This window comes from Prionailurus viverrinus, chromosome C2 (genome assembly GCF_022837055.1).
Source record: "Prionailurus viverrinus isolate Anna chromosome C2, UM_Priviv_1.0, whole genome shotgun sequence".
NCBI classification, from domain to species: domain Eukaryota; kingdom Metazoa; phylum Chordata; class Mammalia; order Carnivora; family Felidae; genus Prionailurus; species Prionailurus viverrinus.
The window spans coordinates 49,869,272-49,893,459 of NC_062569.1; the positions used below are offsets into that span (position 1 = coordinate 49,869,272).

The 24,188-nt window shown below is 41.3% G+C and overlaps 1 protein-coding gene across 1 annotated transcript in view; it reads right to left on the reverse strand.

Moving 5' to 3' along the window:
- Window positions 1-24,188, reverse strand: part of PLCH1 (phospholipase C eta 1) — a 191,200-nt gene that overhangs the window by 165,149 nt on the left and 1,863 nt on the right. The window contains exon 2 of the mRNA XM_047876576.1: window positions 23,726-23,842. Coding sequence (XP_047732532.1) covers window positions 23,726-23,804 — 79 coding nt within the window. The 5' untranslated portion in view covers window positions 23,805-23,842. The remainder of the gene's footprint in view (window positions 1-23,725; window positions 23,843-24,188) is intronic.

Genomic DNA, 24,188 nt, shown 5'->3' on the forward strand with positions numbered 1-24,188 from the left:
TTGCTTCGGTAAGTCAGGGGGATCCTCCACTGCGGCATTATTCTGCCTGAGCCTCCCTTCTTCACCCCAAGCTGGTTCAGGTCATTCTGGGGACACTGGGCACCAGTCCTTCAACAAAATCCCCTGACCACTCCAGACCATCTGTACTTACTAGCTCTCTTAGGCAATACCTGGCTCTCAAGTAGGGGCAGCGCCATCCAATTAGTGGGTCTATGCAAATCACAGACATCAAAGAAGAGCAGCTAACTGAAGGGTAGAGACCTTTGCCCCTGAGGGTCTATTAATCTATGGGATAGCACTGGAAATCTGCTCTTGGTTTATATTTACAATGGACTCAACTAAGGAAAGCTGCTGCAGTCGTTGCAGATTTGAAGTTACATGGATTAAAAAGAGTAGGGCTCCTATATCCACTCAAACCAGCACAGCACACACCCATGACCTATTCATCACCAATGCATTTAAGGAGATCACTACTATATGAAGCTCAGAAACTCCTGTCAGGACTATCCCAGAAAACTGCTAGAGCTTTTGCATCAAGTGCCATGGAACAAAACGGAATGTTACCATGAGTTCATCTTCAAAGAAAAAGTTAAGGTGCTCCACAAAGGGGTATGTAATGTCCTTAAACGCTCAGTGGCAGAAATCATAACCTTGCCACTCCTGTGTGGTGCTTTCCATTCTATCCCTTACAAAGCCCTTTAAGGAACAGATGCCTCAGTGAACCTGACAACCATATGAAGTGGGAGAGGACCAGGATCATCTTGCCTTACAGATGTGGAAGCTGAGCCTCAGAGACTCTTCATGACTTGCCCAAGATCACAAAAGTAACAGCAGGGTGGGAGGGAATACCTGAAACTGGACTTTCTAATCCAAACACAGGGTTCTTTCCCCATATCGTGTATACACCCTTAACATTACTGCCAGCAAGAAATAACTGCTAGACAATAGAGTATAACCAAGAACTGTAAACCCAGTGCACTACAAAAATGTCATCTGAGAGCCGAGGAACATCTGGAGGAACACAGGTTTCTGTCCAATGACTGTTAAACTATGCTGAGAATGGCAGAAACAAGGATTCTATTTAGGCAGCAGGCTTACCATGGCTGTTTATTCATCACTGGAGACAGAGAACTACGTATTCTAACGATATGGAACATGTCCTATAGATCACACATGCTTGTCAAATAAACCAGTTTGGATTTCTCCTTCATTAAATACCTGATGTGCATCAGTGGGCAGTAATTGCTACACATTTTTAAATGTCTGAATCCCAAAATAAACTAAGCATTACCCATATTTAATATTGCTATGTTCCACAGGACAGAGATGAGCCACCCTTTGGCCCCCCTGCCTCTTTGAAATGATGTTTCCTTGATGATTTATTGATCTCTCTCTCAAGACTCTTGGCATTAAAATTAACATTCTCATTTTTTTTGAAAGATGACTATTGGTCATGTCACTTTAAATTTTATAGGTTAGCATAAAAATTTACAGGCACATCACTATCAGTTTCATGAAGATGTCAATATAATTCAAAATAAAATCCTTGGTAGGCTCAGAGCTTGATTTCAGTTTGAGCTATCCACAAATAACTGAGACCTCACGAGCAAGTTTTTGTATACAGGTCCTGTAAGAAACCCAGGAGCTTGCAGCCAGTGAACACTTAAGGCACTTGAAATGCTTTTGGTAGAGACATGGAAAATGTGAAAACTCAACTGACATTTGAGTTTCATGAATTCATATCTAGATATAAATAAAGGTACCTAGACTTTATAAAGTCAGCATCAATTGTTTAGATATCTACCATCAGTTCTGATCAGTGTTAATTATAACATCAAGAGAGGGGAATTAACCAGAGATAGGTAGGCACATGGGAATCTCTAATAGTTGTTGACAGTGACATATATTAAAACAAGTATCTTCTCTTGGGGCTGAAGCTTTAATTAAATTCTCAAAACTTAAGTAGTGACACATTCAAACTCCCCCACAGCACTCAGGAGACATGTGTATCATTGAACAGAGAAGCCCCTTTACCTCCCCCCTTGGGAGGAGAGACTGGACAGATGGAGTGTAAGAGTCCAGAATTAACCCGAGGTACTTGTACTCTCCAGCACTCCAGCCAAAGCAGGACCATTTGCTTAAATAATAACCATGCTTGTGCCTATCTGATATTTTAGTAGAGGACGTTTTACATGCCTTAATCTGACATCTCTGAGTTTAATAAAAATTAAATGATATTATCTTCCCAGGCATTGCTTGGCTTACAGTCAAAGAGGGATTATAATATGTGCATTCAAATGGGAGGCACACGTGGTCATCATAATGCAAACCCCCTTATCCGTTAATACTGAACCCCAGAACACTACCTATACAGCTTGGTCCCACGAGGAGTGCAAACACAAAGATAACCATAGGAGAAAGGAGTGAGGGAAAGGGGAGAAGGAGATTCTAGGTTATTAAATGACCTCCCTCTAAGCAAAGCTCTTCTGAGTACAGAGTGGAGAGCAACTCATATCCCTGAATGCAGTCAGTAGTCCCAACAGCTCAGGCCAAACAGACAGCAGCCACATCTCTGTAAAGTGTCATAGGCCACCCAAAGCCAAGGCCTGGTTAAGTAGGGACCAAACTGCACGGTTCATTCTGCACAGCCAGCTGACCCCAGCCCCAGCCTGCTTCAGAGCTGTTTTTGCCTCTGTGCAGCTGACCAGAGACGCTCTTGAGAACAGGAAGCAGGTTCCAGGGAGAACTGAATGGCCATAAGCACCCTAAAGGACAGGAAGAAGATGCACTCCTCTGAAACTCTAATCCCATAGTGTCTGGGAAGGATATTTTAACAACAAAATATGACCTTCAGGGCAAGGATGACCTTAAAAGACCGAGGCAGAGAGACCCCGGCCCTCTTTCTGGAAGAAAACCAAGGAAAAGGATTGTACTGACTTCTCTGGTAACAATTTTCAATATGTCACAATGCAAACATTATCACAACAGTCTAAATTCCTAACCTAAATTACTCTACAGAATTGAAAAGTCGACCCCTTTGTTGCTTTCTTGATGAGACAGAATATGGTCATCCTCCACACCTTCAACACTGCATTTCCCACGTATTCCTTTCCAGTCTCTCTTCCCTGGGTCAAGTAATGTCATTTCTTCAGCCTTCCTTTCTTCTTCTATTATTTCCCCCAACAACAATCCTGGCTTATTGATCTTTTTTTCTGCCTAATAGCCATCCTATGTAGGTGGGACATAGCCACAGGGAGGACTACAACATAAACTCCGAAAAAAGGAACAGTAAATTTCCTGTCTACAGATGCACTCCTGGGGCCTAGAGTGCGTCAGGCCAGTTGTGGGCACCAAGGAGGTCTGAGAGCAGGGAGACCCACCTGAACACAGAAGCTCAGATTCCAGAAAGCTGTCCAACTGCCAGGAAGACTCTGGGAATAAAGCAGGACCTCAGACCCCAAAGGATGATGGAAGGAATCCAAAACTGGGGAGCATGAAGAAAACCAGTTACTGCGATAGGAGTATATGTTAAAGCTGAATGAGGGAACGACCACAGGAAGTCTTTTCTCTATAAATCTGAGAGAAGATGAAGATGGAAACTACTCACGGGCTGTTCCCTTGACACAAAAATTATTATCAACTTATTAAAGTTTCCCAAATGGCCTTCTAGTAAACACATTAGCCCAGAGATCTAGGATGAGAGAGAGACACAGCCTATGGTACCAAAAGAAGGTAGAGATCCTCAGGAGAAAAGGAGAAAGGGAGTTCCAAACCGAAAGAAATTAAGCACAGCGGGGCAAGAGTTAGGGGCACGGAGTAGTTGAAAACTATGTGACAGCTATCAGATATGGAATCAAAACGACACAAGTTCAAATCTTGTTCCCACCGGCTAGCTCAGCAACCTGACCCAAATTATTTTAAATTCCCCTAAGCCTCAGTTTCCGTATCTACAACAGTACCTACGGTATCAGATTCAGAAGTTCCTAGCCCAGTATAAAAGTCCTCTAAGCAGGACCAGCTACATAATCTCTGGGTCCAGTACAAACTGAAAACATGGGCCTTTGTTCAAAAACAAAGAATTTTAACAGGGCACCTGGGTGGCTGAGTTGGTTAAGCCACCGACTCTTGGTTTCAGCTCAGGTCATGTTCTTCACAGTTCGTGAGTTCAAGTCCTGTGTCAGGCTCTGCGCCAGCAGTGCAGATACTGCTTGGGATCTTCTCTCTCCCTCTCTCTGCCCCTCCCCTGCTCGTGCGCTCGCTCGCTCTCTCTCTCTCTCTCTCAAAATAAATAAATAAACTTAATTTTTTTTTAAATTTTTTTTAACGTTTATTTATTTTTGAGACAGAGAGCGACAGAGCATGAACGGGGGAGGGGGCAGAGAGAGAGGGAGACACAGAATCGGAAGCAGGCTCCAGGCTCCAGCCATCAGCCCAGAGCCCGACGTGGGTCTCAAACTCAGGGACCGCGAGATCGTGACCTGAGTTGAAGTCGGATGCTTAACCGACTGAGCCAGGCGCCCCAATAAACTTAATTTAAAAAAAAAATAAAGAATTTCAAGATGGCAATAGTAAAGTATTAAAGCAAGGACCCGTCACACACACACCTCGGGCCAGCCCAACCCTGAGAACTTAGTTGTTGTTTTTGGTTTTTTTAAAGATTTTTTGTTAAATGTTTTATTTATTTTTGTGAGTGCACAAGCAGGGGAGGGGCAGACAGAGAGTGACGGACAGAAGATCCAAAGTGGGCTCTGCACTGACAGCAGCAAGCTGTATGTGGAGCTTGAACTCACAAACCGCGACATCATGACCTGAGCCTAAGTCTGTGTCACTCAACGAACTGAGCCACTCAGGTGCCCCATTTAGTAGTTTTTATGATGCCATAGCATTTTCTCTATGTTTGTTAGTGTCCTTCCCCAGGTCTGTTTCCCTATAGAGATCAGATTTAAAAAAAAAAAAAAAAAAAAAAAACCTTTCAAAAATAAAGGACCAAAAAAACATTTAAAGGGCCTTACCAATTTTAAATTAACTTAAATTGATAATCGTGCCATGATTATAAAAGGTAATATCCCCACTCTTAGGACATATATACTGAGGTATTTAGGGGCAGACCATGAGGTATGGAACTTATTTTCAAATTATTCATAAAAAATAATTTGTGTGTGTGTGTATGTGTGTAGAGAGTGAGTGTACAAGTTTGTAATGATAAAGCAAATGGTGTTAAAGTTAACAGTAAGTAGGGCACCTGGGTGGCTCAGTCGGTTAAGAGTCCAACTTCAGCTCAGGTCATGATCTCACGGTTTGTGAGTTCATGCCCTGTGTCAGGCTCTGTGCTGACAGCTCAGAGCCTGGAGCCTGCTTCAGATTCTGTGTCTCCCTCTTTCTCTGGCCCTTGCCCACTCATACTCTGTCTCTGTCTCTCTCTCTCAAAAATAAATATTTTTTTAAAAATTAAAAAGCAAGTTATCAGTAAGTAAATCTGGGAAAACACAAATGAAGTTGCTTTGTTGTATTCTTATTCTTGCAACCTCAATTCTTGAGGAGCCAATTACTTCCAAAGAAAAAGCTTCCATAACATAAAGTTCCCACGTGAGCTTGGGGGGCGTGGAGACAGAGGAAGAGAGCAACAGCAAAGGAGAGGCAAGGCTGTAAGCTCTATACAGACAGGGGCCATTTCAACTTTGTTAACTGCAGAATTCCAGCATAGAACTTAGGTCAACAAACATTTAAGGCAGGAAGCAGAAAAGAAGCAACATCCTGTGCTCAAACTAGCTTGGGGAATAAGGTCCCGGGGCAGGGACAGATGGTTGATAGTTATACCAGCACTTGGGAACCAGCAAGCTGCCTCCATTTAGCATGAGACCAAGAATCATGTGAATATGGGCGAACAGTAGCACATGGTGTGTACCACCTCCTGCACCACACTGAACAGGGCCTCAGTTCTTATCACTTGCTAATAGTTCAGGCAAACTCATCTTAGGCCCACCATTTGACCTTCCCAGGTTTCAGGATCCTCACTGACAGAATGTGGGAGATTACGAGTGCATTCACTTACTGGGCATCTCCCATATGCCAGGCCCTAAAGTCACATTCCCTGTTCTCTACAGCTTTCATTCTAGAAGGATCTCACAAACTGGATGCAGATTTTCTTGAGATCCTTGTGGTCTTTTCCAGCCCTGAAAATTCCACACAAAAACTATGGGGCTTTTTACTTAAAAAAATAGCACCAATATTATGGTATAACCACTCTCTGAAGTAGTCATAGAAAATGGAAAAAAAAAATAGGGGCACCTGGGTGGCTTAGTCAGTTAAGCATCTGACTTTAGTTCAGGTCATGATCTCAGTTTTTGGGTGCGAGCCCCATGTCGGGCTCTGTGCTGACAGCTTAGAACCTAGAGCCTGCTTCAGATTCTGTGTCTCCCTCTCTGCCCCTCCCCCACTCATACCCTGTCTCTCAAAAATGAATAAACATTAAAAAAAAAAAAAAAAGAAAGAAAATGCATACTCTCCTAAAGGTGAAAATATATGCAAGTGGCCTATGTTTAACTTTTTTAAATTTATTTTTATTTTAGAAAGAGAGAGAGTCAGAGGAAAGAGAGAGAGAGAGAGAGAAAGAGAGAGAGAGAGAGAGAGAGAGAGAGAGAGAGAATCCTAAGCAGGCTCAGAGCACAGCCTGACGTGGGGTTTGATCCCAAGACCCTGGGATCATGACCTGAGCCGAAATCAAGAGTTGGATGCTCAACCAACTGAGCCACCCAGGAGCCCCTATGGTTAACTTTTTTTTTTCTTAATCTACATACACATGGGCAGTGAAATGCTTGAGAACATACACAATTAAACCTTCTACCAATAATCAGGTTGATTTTTAGCTACCAAAATTCTTGTTCCTTAACAAGGTATACAAATAGTAAGAATTTCAAAAATTTAATAAAGCTCTGTGGCTAGAAAAAAAACATTATAAAAGATAGAAATACTTTTTAAAGCAATAAATTTAGCAATGAGAAAAATAACTGTAAAGTGTAGAATAATAATTAGCATTAAAATTAAAACATCCCAAGTGTTTTAATTTTCTGCTTCATTAGTCCTCCTCATTCACAGTCAACTGGCATAAAAATGGTTACAAAGGCTAATTTTGTTAAAGACCTTGGAGAAAAGAGGAAAGAATTGCTCCTTCATGAATACTAAAGATGATAAAATAGGAAACCAATAACATTTTATCACTTTATAGAAATTAATCTAATTTAAAAATAATTTAGTACTATGCTTTATGCAGAACTTGTTATGTATCCAAGAAAAAAATTTATAATATTAGTATCATGGTACCTACAGTTGCCAGATATTAAACATCTGCACTGATTTATATAATTTAGGACAAATGGTAAGGGACAAGAGATCAAAAATATAATTAAAGATTCAAAATAAGAGGCATATGAAAATAGTATTTCCCAGATGGATTCTCAGGAGCTAAAGTGGGAGCACAGATCTATGAAAGTTGGTCTCAAACACAGGCTGCAAGTTGAGATGCCAAGTATTTGTCCTTCAAAAACCATCCTCATGGACTCTGACGTAATTCACAAAGATCTGGACACTCTATTATTTTTTGGTAGATGCAAAGAGGGACCACTTTAACAAGTTAACTTCTACAACTAAAGGCCATTCTTCTACAGTTTTACAGAGCAGCAGCTTTAAAAGCTTTATCCTTAGAAATGAAAAATGTTCTAAATGTCCTTTGGATTCACGGAGTCAACACTTTACCAGATAGTAAATTACCAGATAGTGAAATCATTACTTGATCCAAATGCTACATGGATTATATTACTCTATTTGTAAAGTTCAGCACCTGGTTCCCCACAGAGAGTTAATAATCATTTATTAGCTACGAAGACAGATACAAAAGTCACTTGGATGCCACCGGGTGGGGAGAGCCCTGTCTCATGGAACCCTGCTGCCCTCAATGAAGGGCCAAACAGGGCCAATGCCCAGAACTTTCTGCCCTGTTGTTGCATCTCTGCAATGAATATCTTCTTAGTCACCTGGCTAATACACAGAGGCTTTGAAATGCTTTCAGGTAAAATTCCTTTTATGTCACAATATTCCAATGCTGTAAAGAGCTAACCATTTCCCATAACCAGAAAGTGAAGAGATTTACAAGAGGTATCCTGCAGAAAATCCATATAGCATTTCATAATACTTAGCTCAGATCATAAAGACCAGTTGAACTGCATTAGCAGAAGGTTGGCATTTAGAATTAACTCTGCCAATAGCTGGTTGGTATGAAAATGAACCAGTCACCTTCTTATCTATTAAAAAAAGAGCGGTTTTAGTGACAGGTTTATAACAGATTACTTTGAAATATGATAAAAACTAAGGACTGTGTTCATAGAAGGATGCACAAATGTATACATATATACATAGCGTGTTTTGAATAATGTTCAATGATTTCACTAATGTCCTGAATCCCAGTCACAGGTTCAGTTTGGAATCCTTCAATCAGATGGCTTCCCAAGTCCTTGCTAGTTCTGATATGCCAGGCATCATTGCAGACCAGGGTATTGCTTATATCCTCAGCTATACCTTCCTAGGTTTAGACATAGGAGGTTCATATTTTTAAGTCCATTCTACAAAGAAAATTACCTGGGCATTTATAGCTTCATGTCTCCCACTTGAAGATCTGAGCACTGTGGGGGAACCTGGGTGGCTTAGTCAGTTAAGCGTCTGACTCTTGGTTTCAGCTCAGGTCATGGTCTCATGGTTTGTGAGTTCGATTCCTGCATCGGGCTCTGTGCTGACAGTGTAGAGCCTGCTTGGGATTCGGTCTCCAACTCTCTCTGCCCACCCCACCCCACCCCACCCCCCCCCCCCGCTCTCTCTCCCTCTCTCAAAACAAATAAGCTTTTAAAAAATTTTTTAAAAAGAAAATCTGAGCATTGGGATACCACTTGGGGTCTCTGTCTTTAACTATATCCCTTACAGACAAGTTTCCACCATCCAAATGTATCATTTGGTGGGAAACAGTTCTTCTCTTCCCCCTAACTCCCTTCCTCTCCCAATTCTTCCTTGGAGGTAGGAATATGCTCAAGGGCTCACACCTAAGCCCAGTGGATCTCAGAGGAGTGTTTACACTTTACAGTGTATACAAATCACCTGGGTATCATGTTAAAATGCAGATTCCAAATCAGTAGGTACCAGGTGCAACTCAGAGTCTGCATTTCTAACATGTTCCCAAGGACCACTACAGCTGATACCAGTTCTCAGCCCCCGTGCACTGGTTCCCTAAGTGTTCTTCTCAGCTTAAAGGCAACTCACATTGGTGTCTGTGGAGTTCTTCAGTAGCCCCTAAAAGATCTAGAAGCCTTTTTAAAACACGCAAACCCACACCCTCAATTGCTTTAAAAGAAAAAAGTTTGTGTAACACATCATTGTATCAAAGTAGAGAAACCCCAGGATTTAACAGTCTGACAAACCTGGGTTTGAACACCATAATCTAACAATGTGGTCTGATAGCAAACTGTTTACTTCTCTGAGTCTCATCTGTAAAACTGTCTTGTTGAAAGACTCAAGAGAGAGAATGCTGGTAAAGCAACCACCATCACCAATTTGATTCAGGATTAACTCAAATTCCCTGATGGTGCCCCAAGATTATTCAAATGTAGAATCCATGGATTCCTCCTGACTAGGTCTAAATTTAGTTATCTTAACACTAGCCCCAAATTGCTGTGTCCGCCATACAACCCCATGTGCAAAGAAGGAGGTATCAGGCAAGCACACAAGTGATCCAAGATTTCTCATTCACACTCTGAAACTTCTAGGAATAACACAGGGGTCCTCAGCGTTAGTTTTCTCACACGAAGACAGATTAGGGGTGAAACAGATGTCTACAAGGGCTGACAAGGTTCGCCATCTACAAAAAAATGTATGTGTTTCTCTAAGTCTCTAGGTACCCCCTTTACCAAGGTAGATAGGCAAACAATTCTAATGATATGCAGGATTACATCTGATGTATTCCAAATGATGGCATTGTTCCCTCTAATTCCTGTGTTTCATTTTTATTTCTCTATCAATTCTTAAATTATCCTGCTGTGAACTGGGTAGTAACCATTATGGATTAATCACAACAAAATACTATTTATATGTTCTTTGTTACCTATTCTTCTTAGGAACCTTCCCAAAGTATTTCTGTTCATCATCAGGAGGCCATGGATAACATTGTGAGATCAGTTAACGCTCAAAGGTTCATTTTTGTATCATGTAACAGATATATTGGCTATAAACACAAATCACAGGACACTAAGAAAATATGATATTAAAAAAGAGTAAGAAGTAAGGGTACCTGGGTGGTTCAGTTGGTTAAGTGTCCAACTTTAGCTCAGGTCATGACCTCATGGTTTGTCAGTTCAAGCCCCGCATTGGGCTCCGTGCTAACAGCAAAAACCCCACTTCGGATCCTCTGCCGTCTTCTCTCTGCCCCTTCCCCACTCATACTCACGCTCTCTCTCTCTCTCCCCCCCTCTCTCCTCCCTCTCTCTCTCCCCCCCCTCCCCTCTCTCTCAAAAATAAATAAACGTAAAAAAATATGAAGTCTGTTAGGAAAGAAAATATGAAGGTGAGCATATCACTTGCCCCCCCCCACAACGCCTCTGCATAAAAATCAAGATTTTCAAGCATCCCTTTTGCCCAGAATAAAGAAAAATTACATACTGAATTATATCAGTAAACTAATACCTGATTTAGCTTACTATCATTACCAATCAATGTTTCAGTCAATCAACAACTTTAGTCCTCGGGGTACCTGGGTGGCTCAATATGTTAAGCATTCAACTCCTGGTTTTGGTTCAGGTCATGATTTCAGGGTTAATGGGTTCAAGCCCACATCAGGCTCTGGGCTGACAGTGTGGAACCTGCTTGGGATTCTCTCTTTCTCCCTTTATGTGGGGAAATAGGTTCTACTTACATAAATGGGTAAGAAGAAAATCTTAGGGCAGAAAGACACCACCACAGGATGAATGCACTCGAGGTTAGCTAGCGAGATATTATAATGGGATCATGAGTAACTTGTTATACCACCTGCAAGAAATTGCTTCCCAGCTGACACCAATGTACCTTGATCACAAACTCCACTTTCCTCCCAGACCCTTTGCTTCTTACCTACCCAAGTTAATGATTACTATCTGATTGTTTTCTCCATGTTCATGTGTGTAAGATCCTATTTTCTTCATGTTCTCCACGTGGGTAATAACTTGTTTTCTCCATGTTCATCACGTGTATAAGATCTTGTTTTCACGAGGATAATGTCTTGTGAGCTCAACAAAATATGGAGAGGAAGCTCCTGTTCAGGGCTCTTGTCTCCTCCGGGACATTAGCCTCTCTCATATTCAATTCTGCATCCGCTCTCTTGCTGGATAAGAGAGAACTCCAGACTCATAGTCTGTGACACCTTTCTCTCTGCCCCTCCTGCATTTGCGTGCACTCTCTCAAAATAAATAAACTTTAAAAAACAAAATACAACTTTAGTCTACTGATTCTCACCCCTCCTAGTGCATCAAACTCACTTAAAGATAAATATATAGAGATATAGAGGTATAGATATATACCTAGATAAAAATGTAGATATAAGGAATCAGTGAATTAAGATATCTGGGTCCCACACCCAAGAGATTATTTTACTGGACTGAACTAGACCCCAAGCATCAATATTTTTTAGATTCTAATGTATAACCAGAGTTGAGAATTGCTACTTAATCTTTGGTTTTTCAATCATTTTAAGAAAGAAGAGACTTAAAACACATACTGAGGGGCGGCTGGCTGGCTCACTTGGTACAGCGTGCAGCTCTTGATCTCAGGATTTTAAGTTCAAGCCCTACATTGGACGTAGAGCTTGCTTTAAATAAATAAATAAAACACATACTGAGATTACTGTTTTCTGTTTCTTTGATCTTTTCTATACTCTCCAACTTGTTTTTACAGTGAGGCTGCATTGCTATCACCAGAAAAATAAAATGGAAAAAAAAATGTTTTAAGGAAACCAGCATCCACAAAATCCCAAGCATAAATGACCCTTCTACATTTTCCCTCTTCCTCAATATTCACACTATTTGTGTCCATATCCTTCTTACTAGATGTCCCCTCTTCCCGTACTTTTATGATTTAGTACAATACAGGCTATCATAGAAAATAACCATTCTCAAATTCATGAATTCTATAGCTCTGTATCTGCCACCTTAAGTCCGGGGTTTTCAATCCACCAGAATCTAATTGGCTGCCCATTGGCATCTCCCAGGGAGTTCTAAAAATTCCCCCACATCCTGGACACACCCCAGACCAATTAGATGAGAATCTCGGAGTGGGACACACAACAGTTTTATATCCCCAGGTGACTCCAACGTGCAGCCAAGGCTGGGAACCAGTGGCTTTAAGAGTTAATTAATACAAGTCTCCACATCTAGCAGTAAGCTCCTGCTAGCTTAAAAGCACAATACCTTGGTGTAATTTCAAAGAATGGTCATTTGTGAATATGCATCGATGTTCAATTTCAGGTTGGAAAGGAATAAAAATAGACACTAAATAATAAATGTGTTCACTGTTCTCCCTTTTAATTGGACATAAGTCACCATCTTTTATAGTTAAATATGAAAAAGTCTAAGAACACTGTCACATATTCTGACCCAGTTATAAAATAGGCAAAACAAAATTGGACAAAAAATGTTTTCACAAACTCTGCATTTATCTTACTCAGGTCAGTGTTATTTCTGAGTGACTTTGCTACTTGGTAGTCAGAATTATACTGTTATATTGCTTGAGATTCTTAGATGAAAGACCTAGGTGCTGACCATTCTTCTTGTTTGTAAATCTGAAATAAAGTGCATCTGCTAAAGTTTTAAAGAAATCCTGTTCTGTTTGATTATTCTTCTCATGTACCCCCAGGCCTCCTATCCTCCTCTTTTACAGAGAAAACTGGTGCTTTTGTTTTGGTGCAGGTCTGTTCTATGCTCTCTGGGGTAAGAATTAGCCCACAGACAACACTCACTTCTGTGGAATGAACATTTTTTAGACACAAGAAGCAGAGAATTTTAACAGTATGCAAAATACCGCAATTAAACAGGTTTTGCTGATAGTGTTATTTTAATGAGTGAAACCTCCATATTCAGAGTTGAATAAAATAAACACACATATGACCAACATGGAAATTCTGGAGGGTAGTCTTAAATGAATTCAAAAAGTCTAAAATTCTTTTAAAGAAATGGGTTTGTCCTTTTCCACTTCAAGCCATTACACATCTGTAATAATCTCTTCTAAAGCACACTCGGATTCTCAGAAGTGGCCTTTTCCTTCTCAGTCTCAGGAAGGAATGGTTTATGGGTATTGCTTTGTTTTCTAAGGAAAAAGCATGAGTGAAGGAAAGAAGAGGGTCTGCAGCCAGAGAACTGATGCATTCCACAGCACAAAGATTAAAAGCTTAGCTCAGAGTGCAAAAATAATGAAACAGTAGGTGGTTCTTAACTCCCCTCTTGAGTGAATTCACTCCGCAGTATTTTACTGAACACCTACTATAATGTATGCGACGTACTGTACAACGTACCAGAGATAGAAGTCAGAAAAGTCTCTATTCTCCTGGAACTTAGAAGGAATGGGGCAGACAGAAATTAAACTGGTTTTCATGAAACTATTGTATTACCACAGGGATAACACAGTGAGTCAGCAGTGCAGGGCGACAGGAGAGCCTAAAACAGGAGCCTGACCTAGTCTGGGAAGTGAGAAAAGGCTTCTCTGCAGAAAGGGCCTTTACTCTGGGATCTGAAGGAGGAGTTGAAAGCTGGACAAGTGAAGGAGTGAGTTTTGTGAGCATGGAATGCAAAAGTCCACACAGCCAGGGCATAATGAAGGAGGGGAAGAGCAAGTTGAGGCTGGCGAGGCCAACTGGTACCAGCGGGACGGTGGAGTTCTGCCGCAGACGTGAGTCTGAGGGCCCGGACGGCATCAGCAGAGTGTCAGCTGAGAGGGTGGATCTCTGGGTATGGAGCACCGAAGGGCAGTCTAAACCAGGGTGCACCGTTGGGAGTTACCAGCATGTGGACGGGAGCTGAAGCTGTGGAAGGGTGAAACCACTCCACACTAGGCCACGAGCCTTAAATATGAGATCTGAATATCCTTTGACACCAAGAGTTTGCACTTGTAATAACCTCAGACATGCTTGCTGAGCGAAATGAGTCCTAAGGTAATACATAAAGTATCAAAGGTCTATTGGGATGACTTTTCATTTACACAATACAAAAGAACAAACTACAATTTTTTATTTATTTTATTATTTTAGAGTGAGCAAGAGAGCATGGCAGAGGGGCAGAGAGAGAGACAGAGACAGAGACAGAGAAAATCTCAAGCAGGCTCCAAGTTCAGCACGGAACCTGATGTGGGGCTTGATCCCATGACCCTGCGAACATGACCTGAGTTGAAATCAAGAGTTGCCCGCTCAACTGACTGAGCCACCCAGGTGTCCCCAGACTGCAATTTTTTTTTTTAATTTTTTTCAACGTTTATTTATTTTTGGGACAGAGAGAGACAGAGCTTGAACGGGGGAGGGGCAGAGAGAGAGGGAGACACAGAATCGGAAACAGGCTCCAGGCTCTGAGCCATCAGCCCAGAGCCTGACGCGGGGCTCGAACTCCCGGACCGCGAGATCGTGACCTGGCTGAAGTCGGACGCTTAACCGACTGCGCCACCCAGGCGCCCCCCCCCCCCCAGACTGCAATTTTTAACCTCTGTTTTGATAGCTGCAAAATAGAAAGGTATTGTGACTACAAATGCAATCACTAATAATTATTACTGTGGTCCAAGAGAAAAAAAAAAACCTGGATCTTTTGTGCAACTAAATTAAATAATTACGTTGCCCTGAAACAACCCTGAATCTACTCACGGAAAGACATTCCATCCTCCCATCAATCTCTGTGCATACATTAGGCACAGAGGAGGAAAAGACAATTGGGAAAATGAGAGAGCAGGGGAAAATTAATTATAATTATGGAAATGCAGCTTAAAGAACAAAGGCTTAAATTTGTAACACAGGTCTAAGGGGAAATAATTCTCATGAGCAACCATTTACAATGTGAGAAGTCTGCAAATCTGAAGGAAACGGTGACTGTTTATTAGACATGTTATTTCTTCTTTCTAATTTAGTAATCAGAAAATTGGTACTCCCAAGCATAAAGGAGTAAAACAATCACGGGCCTTTCTGCTTGGCTGGACAGCCAATGGCCATGGTTTAAGAGAAGGAACTCGAAGGTCCAACAGGAAAGGCCCGCCACGGATCTCACTTAACTGCAACAGGCTTGTGGCTCCTAGCAGCTGAAGCTAACGCTTCAAAGACTGAACATTGTTACTTCTCACCAACCTAGGCTTCCCAAATATCCAGACCTTCAGTTTGCCATTTTGCACTCGACTCAGATCTTTTCATCCCCTGTCATTACAGAATGTGAGTGGCCTCGACATAGAAAGCCTGACAAGAAAGAGGTCACTGTGGACTCGGTTACCCAGGAAAATCTCCCCATTAGATTCCCAAATGGGGAAAAGAGGCTGAGACATCTCAGCGTGGATTTTTGTAAATCTAGATCACTGCTTGGTTCTGATCAATCCAGCTACATAAACTTGAGCAAAGCAAGCACAATGAAAACTACCAGTACCTTTGGGGAAATGAAGTCACCCTAATTCGAGCTGGTGTGGACAAGAATCAGAGTGGCTCTGGAGGGGTCAGAGGAAACTGTCAGGGGTTAGGGGGATAGGATTCCACCCAATCAAAGTCACATAACCTGATCCCCTATTATGTGTACAGCCTAGAGCCTGAAGGGCAGGACAGCACTCTGAAGAGTGAAATCAGAGGAAGCACCCCTCGCTGCCAGACACAAGAAGGGGAAGAGCCAGAAAAGAATGTTTCAGAGGTTTCTTCAGGCTTGTGGGACTCACCCCTATAACAGTGTGAGAACAGACAAAACAGACAACAGGCAGTAAGGCTGGGAAGAGCAGACAGCGGCTGTATACCCCTTCCCATCCTCCAAAGCCCACAGCAGTCTGCACACAACTCCTCATGAAGAAACATGGAGATAAGAGACAAGTAGGGCCGGACAGCTGCCCAAGTGTCCTCAGGGGAAGGGAAGCCATGCCTCAGCCAGAAGCAATTAGGAACAGAGAATGAGGGGGGCTGGAGGGAGACAGCAGGCCCTCTCTGAAGAGTCCCTGGTGAGGGGCCAAGTGAAATTAAACGTCCACGGAAGATGGACCCAGAGCAGGTCTTGATCACCTCGCCACCATGGACATACAAACAGGTGCCCAGGTGTGGGCTTGAAGAACTTTGCTTCCCCATCTCTCTTCCTTGTACCAAAACCTGAGGAGGAAAGTCCGAATTCCTCTTCAAGGGGGAGAAGTACAGCAGAGCCACATGAACCTCCACCATCAGCCCCCAACAGGCAGCTCAAGCCTGTGCTGGGAGTCAGGGAGGAGATGCGGCTTAAAGGAGTTTGAGATTAGGGGCGCCTGGATGGCGCAGGTGGTTAAGCGCCCGACTTCAGCCAGGTCACGATCTCGCGGTCCGGGAGTTCGAGCCCCGCGTCAGGCTCTGGGCTGATGGCTCGGAACCTGGAGCCTGTTTCCGATTCTGTGTCTCCCTCTCTCTCTGCCCCTCCCCCGTTCATGCTCTGTCTCTCTCTGTCCCAAAAATAAATAAAAAACGTTGAAAAAAATAAAAATTAAAAAAAAGGAGTTTGAGATGAATGTTTTAAATTAGATCAAACCCTCGGTAATCAAAAAATAGCCAAGAAAGTAATAGAACCTGCCCAAGATGTTGCAAAGAGTACTTTTAAAAACATTAATTGGGGAAAGATTAAATAATTTCTTGTAAATGCTACACTAACTTTAGAATACTCAATAAACCAGCTACAGATGAAATGCCCATCATGGAGGAAGATAAAAAAAGAAATTAACTTGCAATTTTAAAATATAAAATAAATAGCATTTCATTGAGGCTTTCATTGAGAATTTTTTATAAGTCTAGGAAATGAAGAAACATCACGTTTCCAAAAAGCTATAGAGTAAGTCTGTTTCATACCAGCTCATATTAAAGGTTATTTCCTTTGTGTTATAACTAATATATAAGTATCCACTTTTGTAAGGCTGGCTGTGATCTGTCTCAGACCACAGAAGGAGGAAAGTGCATAAATCAATTTGGTCAGTTAATTCACAGCAAATTCTCCAATTAACCTCTGTTTGAAAGTGGGATGAGGAGAGGTTAAAAATAAAATAAAACAGAAATTTTTAAGTTTATTTATTTTTGAGAGAGACAGAGATGACATGAGTGGGGGAGGGGCAAAGAGAGATGGAGAGAGAGAATCCCAAGCAAGCTCTCGCTCTCAGAACAGAGCCCAATGCAGGGCTCATGAGATCATGACCTGAGCCAAAACTAGTCAGATGCTTAATCGACTGAGCCACCCAGGTGCCCCAAAAATAAAATACTTTTTTTTTTAAAAAAACCAAGCACTGGGGCGCCTGGGTGGCTCAGTTGGTTAAGCATCTGACTTCGGCTCAGGTCATCAGCTCACAGTTCATGGGTTCAAGCCCCGCGTTGGGCTCTGTGCTGACAGCCCAGAGCCTGGAGCCTGCTTTGGATTCTGTGTCTCCCTCTCTCCCTGCCCCTCCCCCGCTTGCAGTCTGCCTCTCTTTCAAAAATAAATAAACATTTTAAAAAAATCTTTTTAAACCAAGCACTTAGACATTTAGAAGTCATTTGTCCTAAATCACAGCATTTTGCTGGCATGGAAAGTCTATCCCACAGGGAACAACTCACCCAAAGTGACCCAGCTGGAGGGCTGGCCCTACAGGGTGCCATGACCCTATGCAAGGCCCCTATAAGGCAGGCCATGCCTGCCTTTGCCTAAGCCTTCACTGCCTCTGGCATATTTGCAAGGTGCACCAGAACATCATACACCTGAAAGAATGCTTCATTCGATGCTTTCTGCCATAATGGCAGATCCTTTGGGGACAGGGGGTGAGGGAGGGGAAGGGAAGACTTGAGGAGAGGGCTAAAGAAGATCTACTTCCAGAACTACTTCTATTGCAATTTATAAAATTTAGAACTCAATACATTTTCTCCCATTGGGCCAATCTTCGTTTATTCCCACCCTTTCTCTCAACTTGTGTTTGATATTTTTTGCATGCAGTGTAAGTCTCCAAGAGACAATACTTCTTTTTTTAAGTAATCTCTGTGCCCAACGTGGGACTCAAACTCATGACCCCAAGATCAAGAGTCACATGCTCTACAAACGGAGCCAGCCAGGTGCCTCCAAGAGATAATACTTTCGATTTTAATGATGCTCACAAAATCTTGACTGTCACTGCATTAATAGTAATTCTATGTGCACTGGTATTTTCCGGACCTAGAACATGTTTATACAATCCTCGGATGGAAAAGCTAGGCTTTAGCTCAGTAATGACACTAATATAAAATCTAGTGATGTCCCCACTTCCCTAAAGCAGGCAGGCTGCTGAAGTCATAACTTGTTAATAAAATGGCCTAATTAATGAGAACCCTAATTCACTTCTGCATAATTTCATTCTCCTTTCATATACAGCAGGTAGGATCTGGCATTCTTCCTTCTTTTTCCAGAAAAGATGGAATGCCAGTGTAGGGGGAGGGAACTTCTCCACTCTTTTTTTTTTAATATAATGATGTCTGTCCTGAAAGCTTGCTTATCTGTCCTAAGTACTGGTCTCTCCATGGTTAGGAGGAACTCGTGAGCCCAGCACGTGCACACACACACATGCACACACATCCATTCTCCCTGAAGGGAAATGTAAGTTTCTGCCAGTACAAAGCTAACTACAGAGTTAGCAGTCAAAAGAGATTCTTACCTCCTCTTAATCAGTATCTTGCCAGACTTTCCTTCCCACATCCTGGCCTATAGGATGCTCTCATTCACCATACACACTTTCTGATGTCTGACTACACAGACCTCAAGCATTACTGCTAGAGGGAACTTTGGAATCTGGCAAAACCCTCATTTTAGAAAGAGAGAGAAAGTGAGGATCCCCTAGGTGACAAATGCAACACAAGTTGGTAGTGAAACTGGAAACAGAGCTAATCTCCAGGATCCCATCCCAGCTTACTTTCTTTCATAAACTGGTAGTTAAGTTTCTAAATTTACTGAGTAGGCCTCTGGCCAGGAAGGGAGGTTAGATAAACATTAAATTAATGATAAAATTAATAATAGATAAAATTAATTCATTAAATTAATTAGTTGTATTAGAAGGTTTCTTGAGGCAAATTAAAAGTATATAGAGAGCAATTTTTGAAAAGACATATTCCACATTTAATAAGAGAACTATTCTTCACTTTATCTAGGTAGGAAGATGACTCATAATTCGGTTTAAAACCTTCCTACTCTAGGGGCACCTGGGTGGCTCCGTGGGTTGAGCATCTGACTTCGGTTCAGGTCATGATCTCACAGTTCGCGAGTTTGAGCCCCACATCAGGCTCTGTGCTGACAGCTCAGAGCCTGGAGCCTGCTTTGGATTCTGTGTCTCCCTCTCTCTGCTCCTCCCCCGCTCATGCGCACTCTCTCTCTCTCTCTCTCTTTCTCTCTCAGAAATAAAGAAACTTAAAAAAAACAACCTTTCTACTCTAGATTTGTGATGATCATTCAGAAACATTCATAAAACATGATAGCAACAGAAATAAACTTCATTCATTATAACTTGGGGTGACAACATAACTAAAATGAAAGCAATTAATAATTCTTTCCAACATCACAATTATAATTAGCAGTTCATGAAAACAAAAGTTAAGTCACCTCTAAATTTATTCTATTAAGGAACTCAAATGTGTGGGAAAAAACTTATGTGCATAAAAATTATATATATTAATTGCAAATACACTGATTATTGGTTTAAGAATCTGTCCCAGGTCAGGAAAAAAAAAAAAAAAAAAAAAAGCTATAATTCGTTGCAACCAAGAGAAACAGCTGAGAGTGTAATTTTCAAATAAGAATAATTCATGAAACTAGAACCTATTAAAATCAGATTCATACAGGGATGCCTGGGCAGCTCCATCAGTTGAGCATCTGACTTTGGCTCAGGTCATATCTCGCGGCTGGTGCGTTGGAGCCCCACATCGGGCTCTGTGCTGACAGCTCAGAGCCTGGAGCCGGCTTTGGATTCTGTGTCCCTCTCTCAGTCTGCTCACCCCCCACCCCCCACTCATGCTGTGTCTCTCTCAAGAATTAAAATTTTTTTTTAATTTTTTAAATTAAAATTTTTTTTAGGGGAGCCTGGGTGGCTCAGTTAGACGTCCGACTTCGGCTCGGGTCGTGATCTCGCGGTCCGTGAGTTGGAGCCCCGCGTCAGGCTCTGTGCTGACAGCTCAGAGCCTGGAGCCTGTTTCAGATTCTGTGTCTCCCTCTCTCTGACCCTCCCCCGTTCATGCTCTGTCTCTCTCTGTCTCAAAAATAAACGTTAAAATTTTTTTTTTAATTTTTAATTTTTTAAATTAATTTTTTTTAATTTTTTAAATTAGAAAGAAATAAGATTCATATTACACAAATCATCCTTTGCCAAGTTTTGTTTTGTTTTTTTTTCTATTTCAAACATCAGGTGCATAAAAGCCAAGTACAGAAAAACCTCAGCTACTGGGGCATCTTTAATAGGTATACAAACCCTTTAGATTCAATAGATTCCCTTGAAATCTGGGCAAAGGACAGATGAGTGAGAAATACAAAAACAGCTTTTTATAATTCCTATCAGGACCCCTCTCATCACTGAACATAGAATTCTGTCAGTTCAACCAGGTCATTTTTGTCACCCAATATACACCATTTCCTAACTTTTCCAGATATTCATTCCTACCATCAGGATTGTTGCAGAGAAAAGAGAAGATAAAACACTGGACAGAAACAGACTATTAACAGTGTTTCTCTTTGGGCGGTGGGATTGTAGGTAACCTTCCAAATTGTTTCCAATGAGAACATACTACCTCCATACTCAGAAAATGAGACTATGAATATGCTTTATGAACTGTGAAGCAGTATACAAATGTTACATTTTTTATTTTTACTTTTGTTGAGCATTGTAGCTCATATAGTTCTCATTCTAATGGAGCTCTTTTCTCCTGACCACCATGTAAATCTGTATGTAAAGTGTCTGGCCAGCACAATTTGCACAGCCAAGTCTATACAGTCTAGAAGTCGAGTATCTTGCAGAGGAAGTGGTTCTTTTCTGTTTATAATGGAAGAGATTTTGTTTCCTTTTGTTTTGAATGATTTGGTTATGTGAGGAGAACTATCAACATAGACCATGTGAAGCCAAGCTATTAAGCAAAAAGCATCCAACTACTCATCCCATATTCCAGAAGCCCCTTCCAAAAGAAATCTGGTATTTCTGACTCAACATGTCCTGCCATTTCTCTTCTCTCAGAGATGTTCTGAAATCCTCTACAAAGATACTATCATTAGTGGTCCCTTGGCTTAAAATATACAAAAGCTCCTCACAACTCTCCATTAAGTTAAAGAAGTTCATGTCTTAACAGATATTCATGTTCACAGAGGTAAAGAGGAAGAGTAGCGGCATCATTCTTTCCTGATAAATATCCTCACGCAGAGAAATCCAAAATGATACTTTACACTATCAGAAACACTTAAAGCTACTGCTTTATTATAAATGAATAGAATCATAATTCTAACTGGCCTTAATCCTTTTAATCTTGGGTAGATCTAAGATCCCTAAATCCTTTCAAAAGAGGAATTCTTAAATATAAGGAACCAATTCTTATTTTAAGTATTCTACTGCCCCCTTGTGTATCTCATGTTTAGTGGGAAAGGTAGCTCACAAAATACAGCAATTTTTTTTATTCTCAGAAATACTTCAGTAGAATCCCAAATATTAGAACTAGAAAGAAACTCAAAATCAAGACCAGCATGTTCATTCCACAGGGGACAGAAGGGAGATCTTGAAGGATTATATCATTTGCCCCAGATCATCACAGTGCTAGTTAATAGCAGAGCAGATACTGCTGAATGGAACTTAAGCCTCTGAGTGCTAATTTCTCTACTGAAATGGAGACTGCAGCCTGGAAGAAAAGAAATAATCGTGTTTTGGAGTTAGAAAGATCAGAGTTTGAAAGATCACCACTTCACAATTTTCCCCAAGCCTGTTTCCTAGTTATAAAATGGGATGAATAATAATTATTACAAAGTTGTCCGAAGAATTAAGTATGATCATGTTCATCAAGCCCTCAGCAAGTATCTGCAATACAGTAATACACGAAGTGGTAATACAACTATAAAAATACATAGAAATTGTTTTAAATTGTTATAGCCTTTGAGATCTCTGGACAAGGGCATTCTAAAATACTATCTGGCGGCATCTAACTCCAAACTTTGTCTAATCGGGCACAAAATAAAACTTGAAAAAATAAAGCTAGTTCTTCTAACTCTTGTGTTGCTTCAGTTATCACATTTATTCTTTTTTTTTTTATTACCAGTAAGAAAATTGTGACAGAAAATACCCCACAGCAAATGCTGAAGCAGTGAACAGAACCCTTAGATGAAGGTCACAGAAAAACAAAGCAGAACTCAGTGTCCCAGTCACGGTATAAGGTCACAGCTCCCCTGTCTCCTTTGCTAAGGGCCCTGCATTCACCACTGCAAGGCCGGGAGAGCTGGTCTGGAAAGGTGGAGGCAGGAATTTTACTTCTGACCTTACTAATAATTAACTAGATCAACTTGGGCCAGTCATTTCATCTCTTTCTTGACATGTAAGATAAAGTACTACTTACCTCGTTAAGTCCTATAGTAAGGTAGCATAATAAATGTGAAACAAGCATTGTAACCTCCGAAGTACTTTAATAACTTCTGAAGTAAGTAAGCTAAGTTTATCTTAAACTGAAAGCAATAAAAAAGCATAAGTCTGTCATCAAGTAGGGGAAGAAAAACTCAACTTGGTAAATTGAAGGCAGCCTAGATTACAGGATGTTATACAAACAGCATTCTGATCCCTGGGAAATTTCTCTCTACCCTCTACGATGCCCCTGGCTTTTGATGAAGATTACTCCCAAAATACTGGCAACATGGAAATCTTTGACTCTTAAATAAATTTCCCTCAAGGGTATCCTGATAGCAGGATTGACAGAGCTTATCCCTGACTATATATCACAAAACAAACGCACCAGCAGGGTAAAGGCAATTCATCTTAGTTTGCCAGGAAAATGACTAATATTGATTACTCTCTGATTTGTGGCTGCAGTAATCCTGATCCTCATAGGCAAGTGCTGTGAATGGCTCCGTTCTATTTTTATAGGTGGCCTGAGAGTGTGACACACACCACGCTGGTAAGGAGCACGGACTGGTGATCCACATATGTTAACTGAACACTTACTATGTGTCTAGCCTCCCAGAATTTCAAACATCAGAAAGAGGTATTACTGGAGTTGGCAGCATAAAAGAGGAAAGGCACTGATATAAACTAATCTGTAAAGAAAAAAATGATAACAGCATTATGGTTATTGAGATGGGCACATTGCTTACACCTGTAGGGAGTAAGTCCACTGGGGCTTCTCAGGCAAATCATCCATCAACAAGTTAACTCAAGCTCTTGATTCAACCCAACAATGACGCCATATTTGCATCCAGAGTGCTAGAATAAAAGTGCTGTCGGAAACAAAATAAAAGATCCAACTCCATAAACATAAAAGGCAGCTCACCGTGAAACACACTGTTGTCCACCAGAAAATGCCTGCGGTACTGCACACAGTTTCTTTTCTCCAAGTTCCAGTAGCTCATTGTCAGAAGATTTCTGGCACAGCATCAAAACCAAATTGCTGTCAAGGGAAACAGAATGAGACAAAAATGAAGAAAATGGCAGCCACACGCTCACCCCAGTAACACAATGCATCAGTTACCCAGCATTATGAGGCAACCCATGCAGCACACAACTTCTCCACACATGGAAGCAGAGTCCTGTACGTCCTGAGAAATTTCCCACAAGCCTTCCCAGAGGGTAGAACATCATTTAATGCACGAAAACGGTAGCTTTTTCAAATAGCACTTTTCAGGACGCAAAGTTATTGCTGTCTCAAGGGGAAAAAAATCTACCATTCGGGAATAAGTTTCAGGACTAGTTTATGGGCTCTAGGCCTTGCCCATATTTGACCAGGACTCAACCCA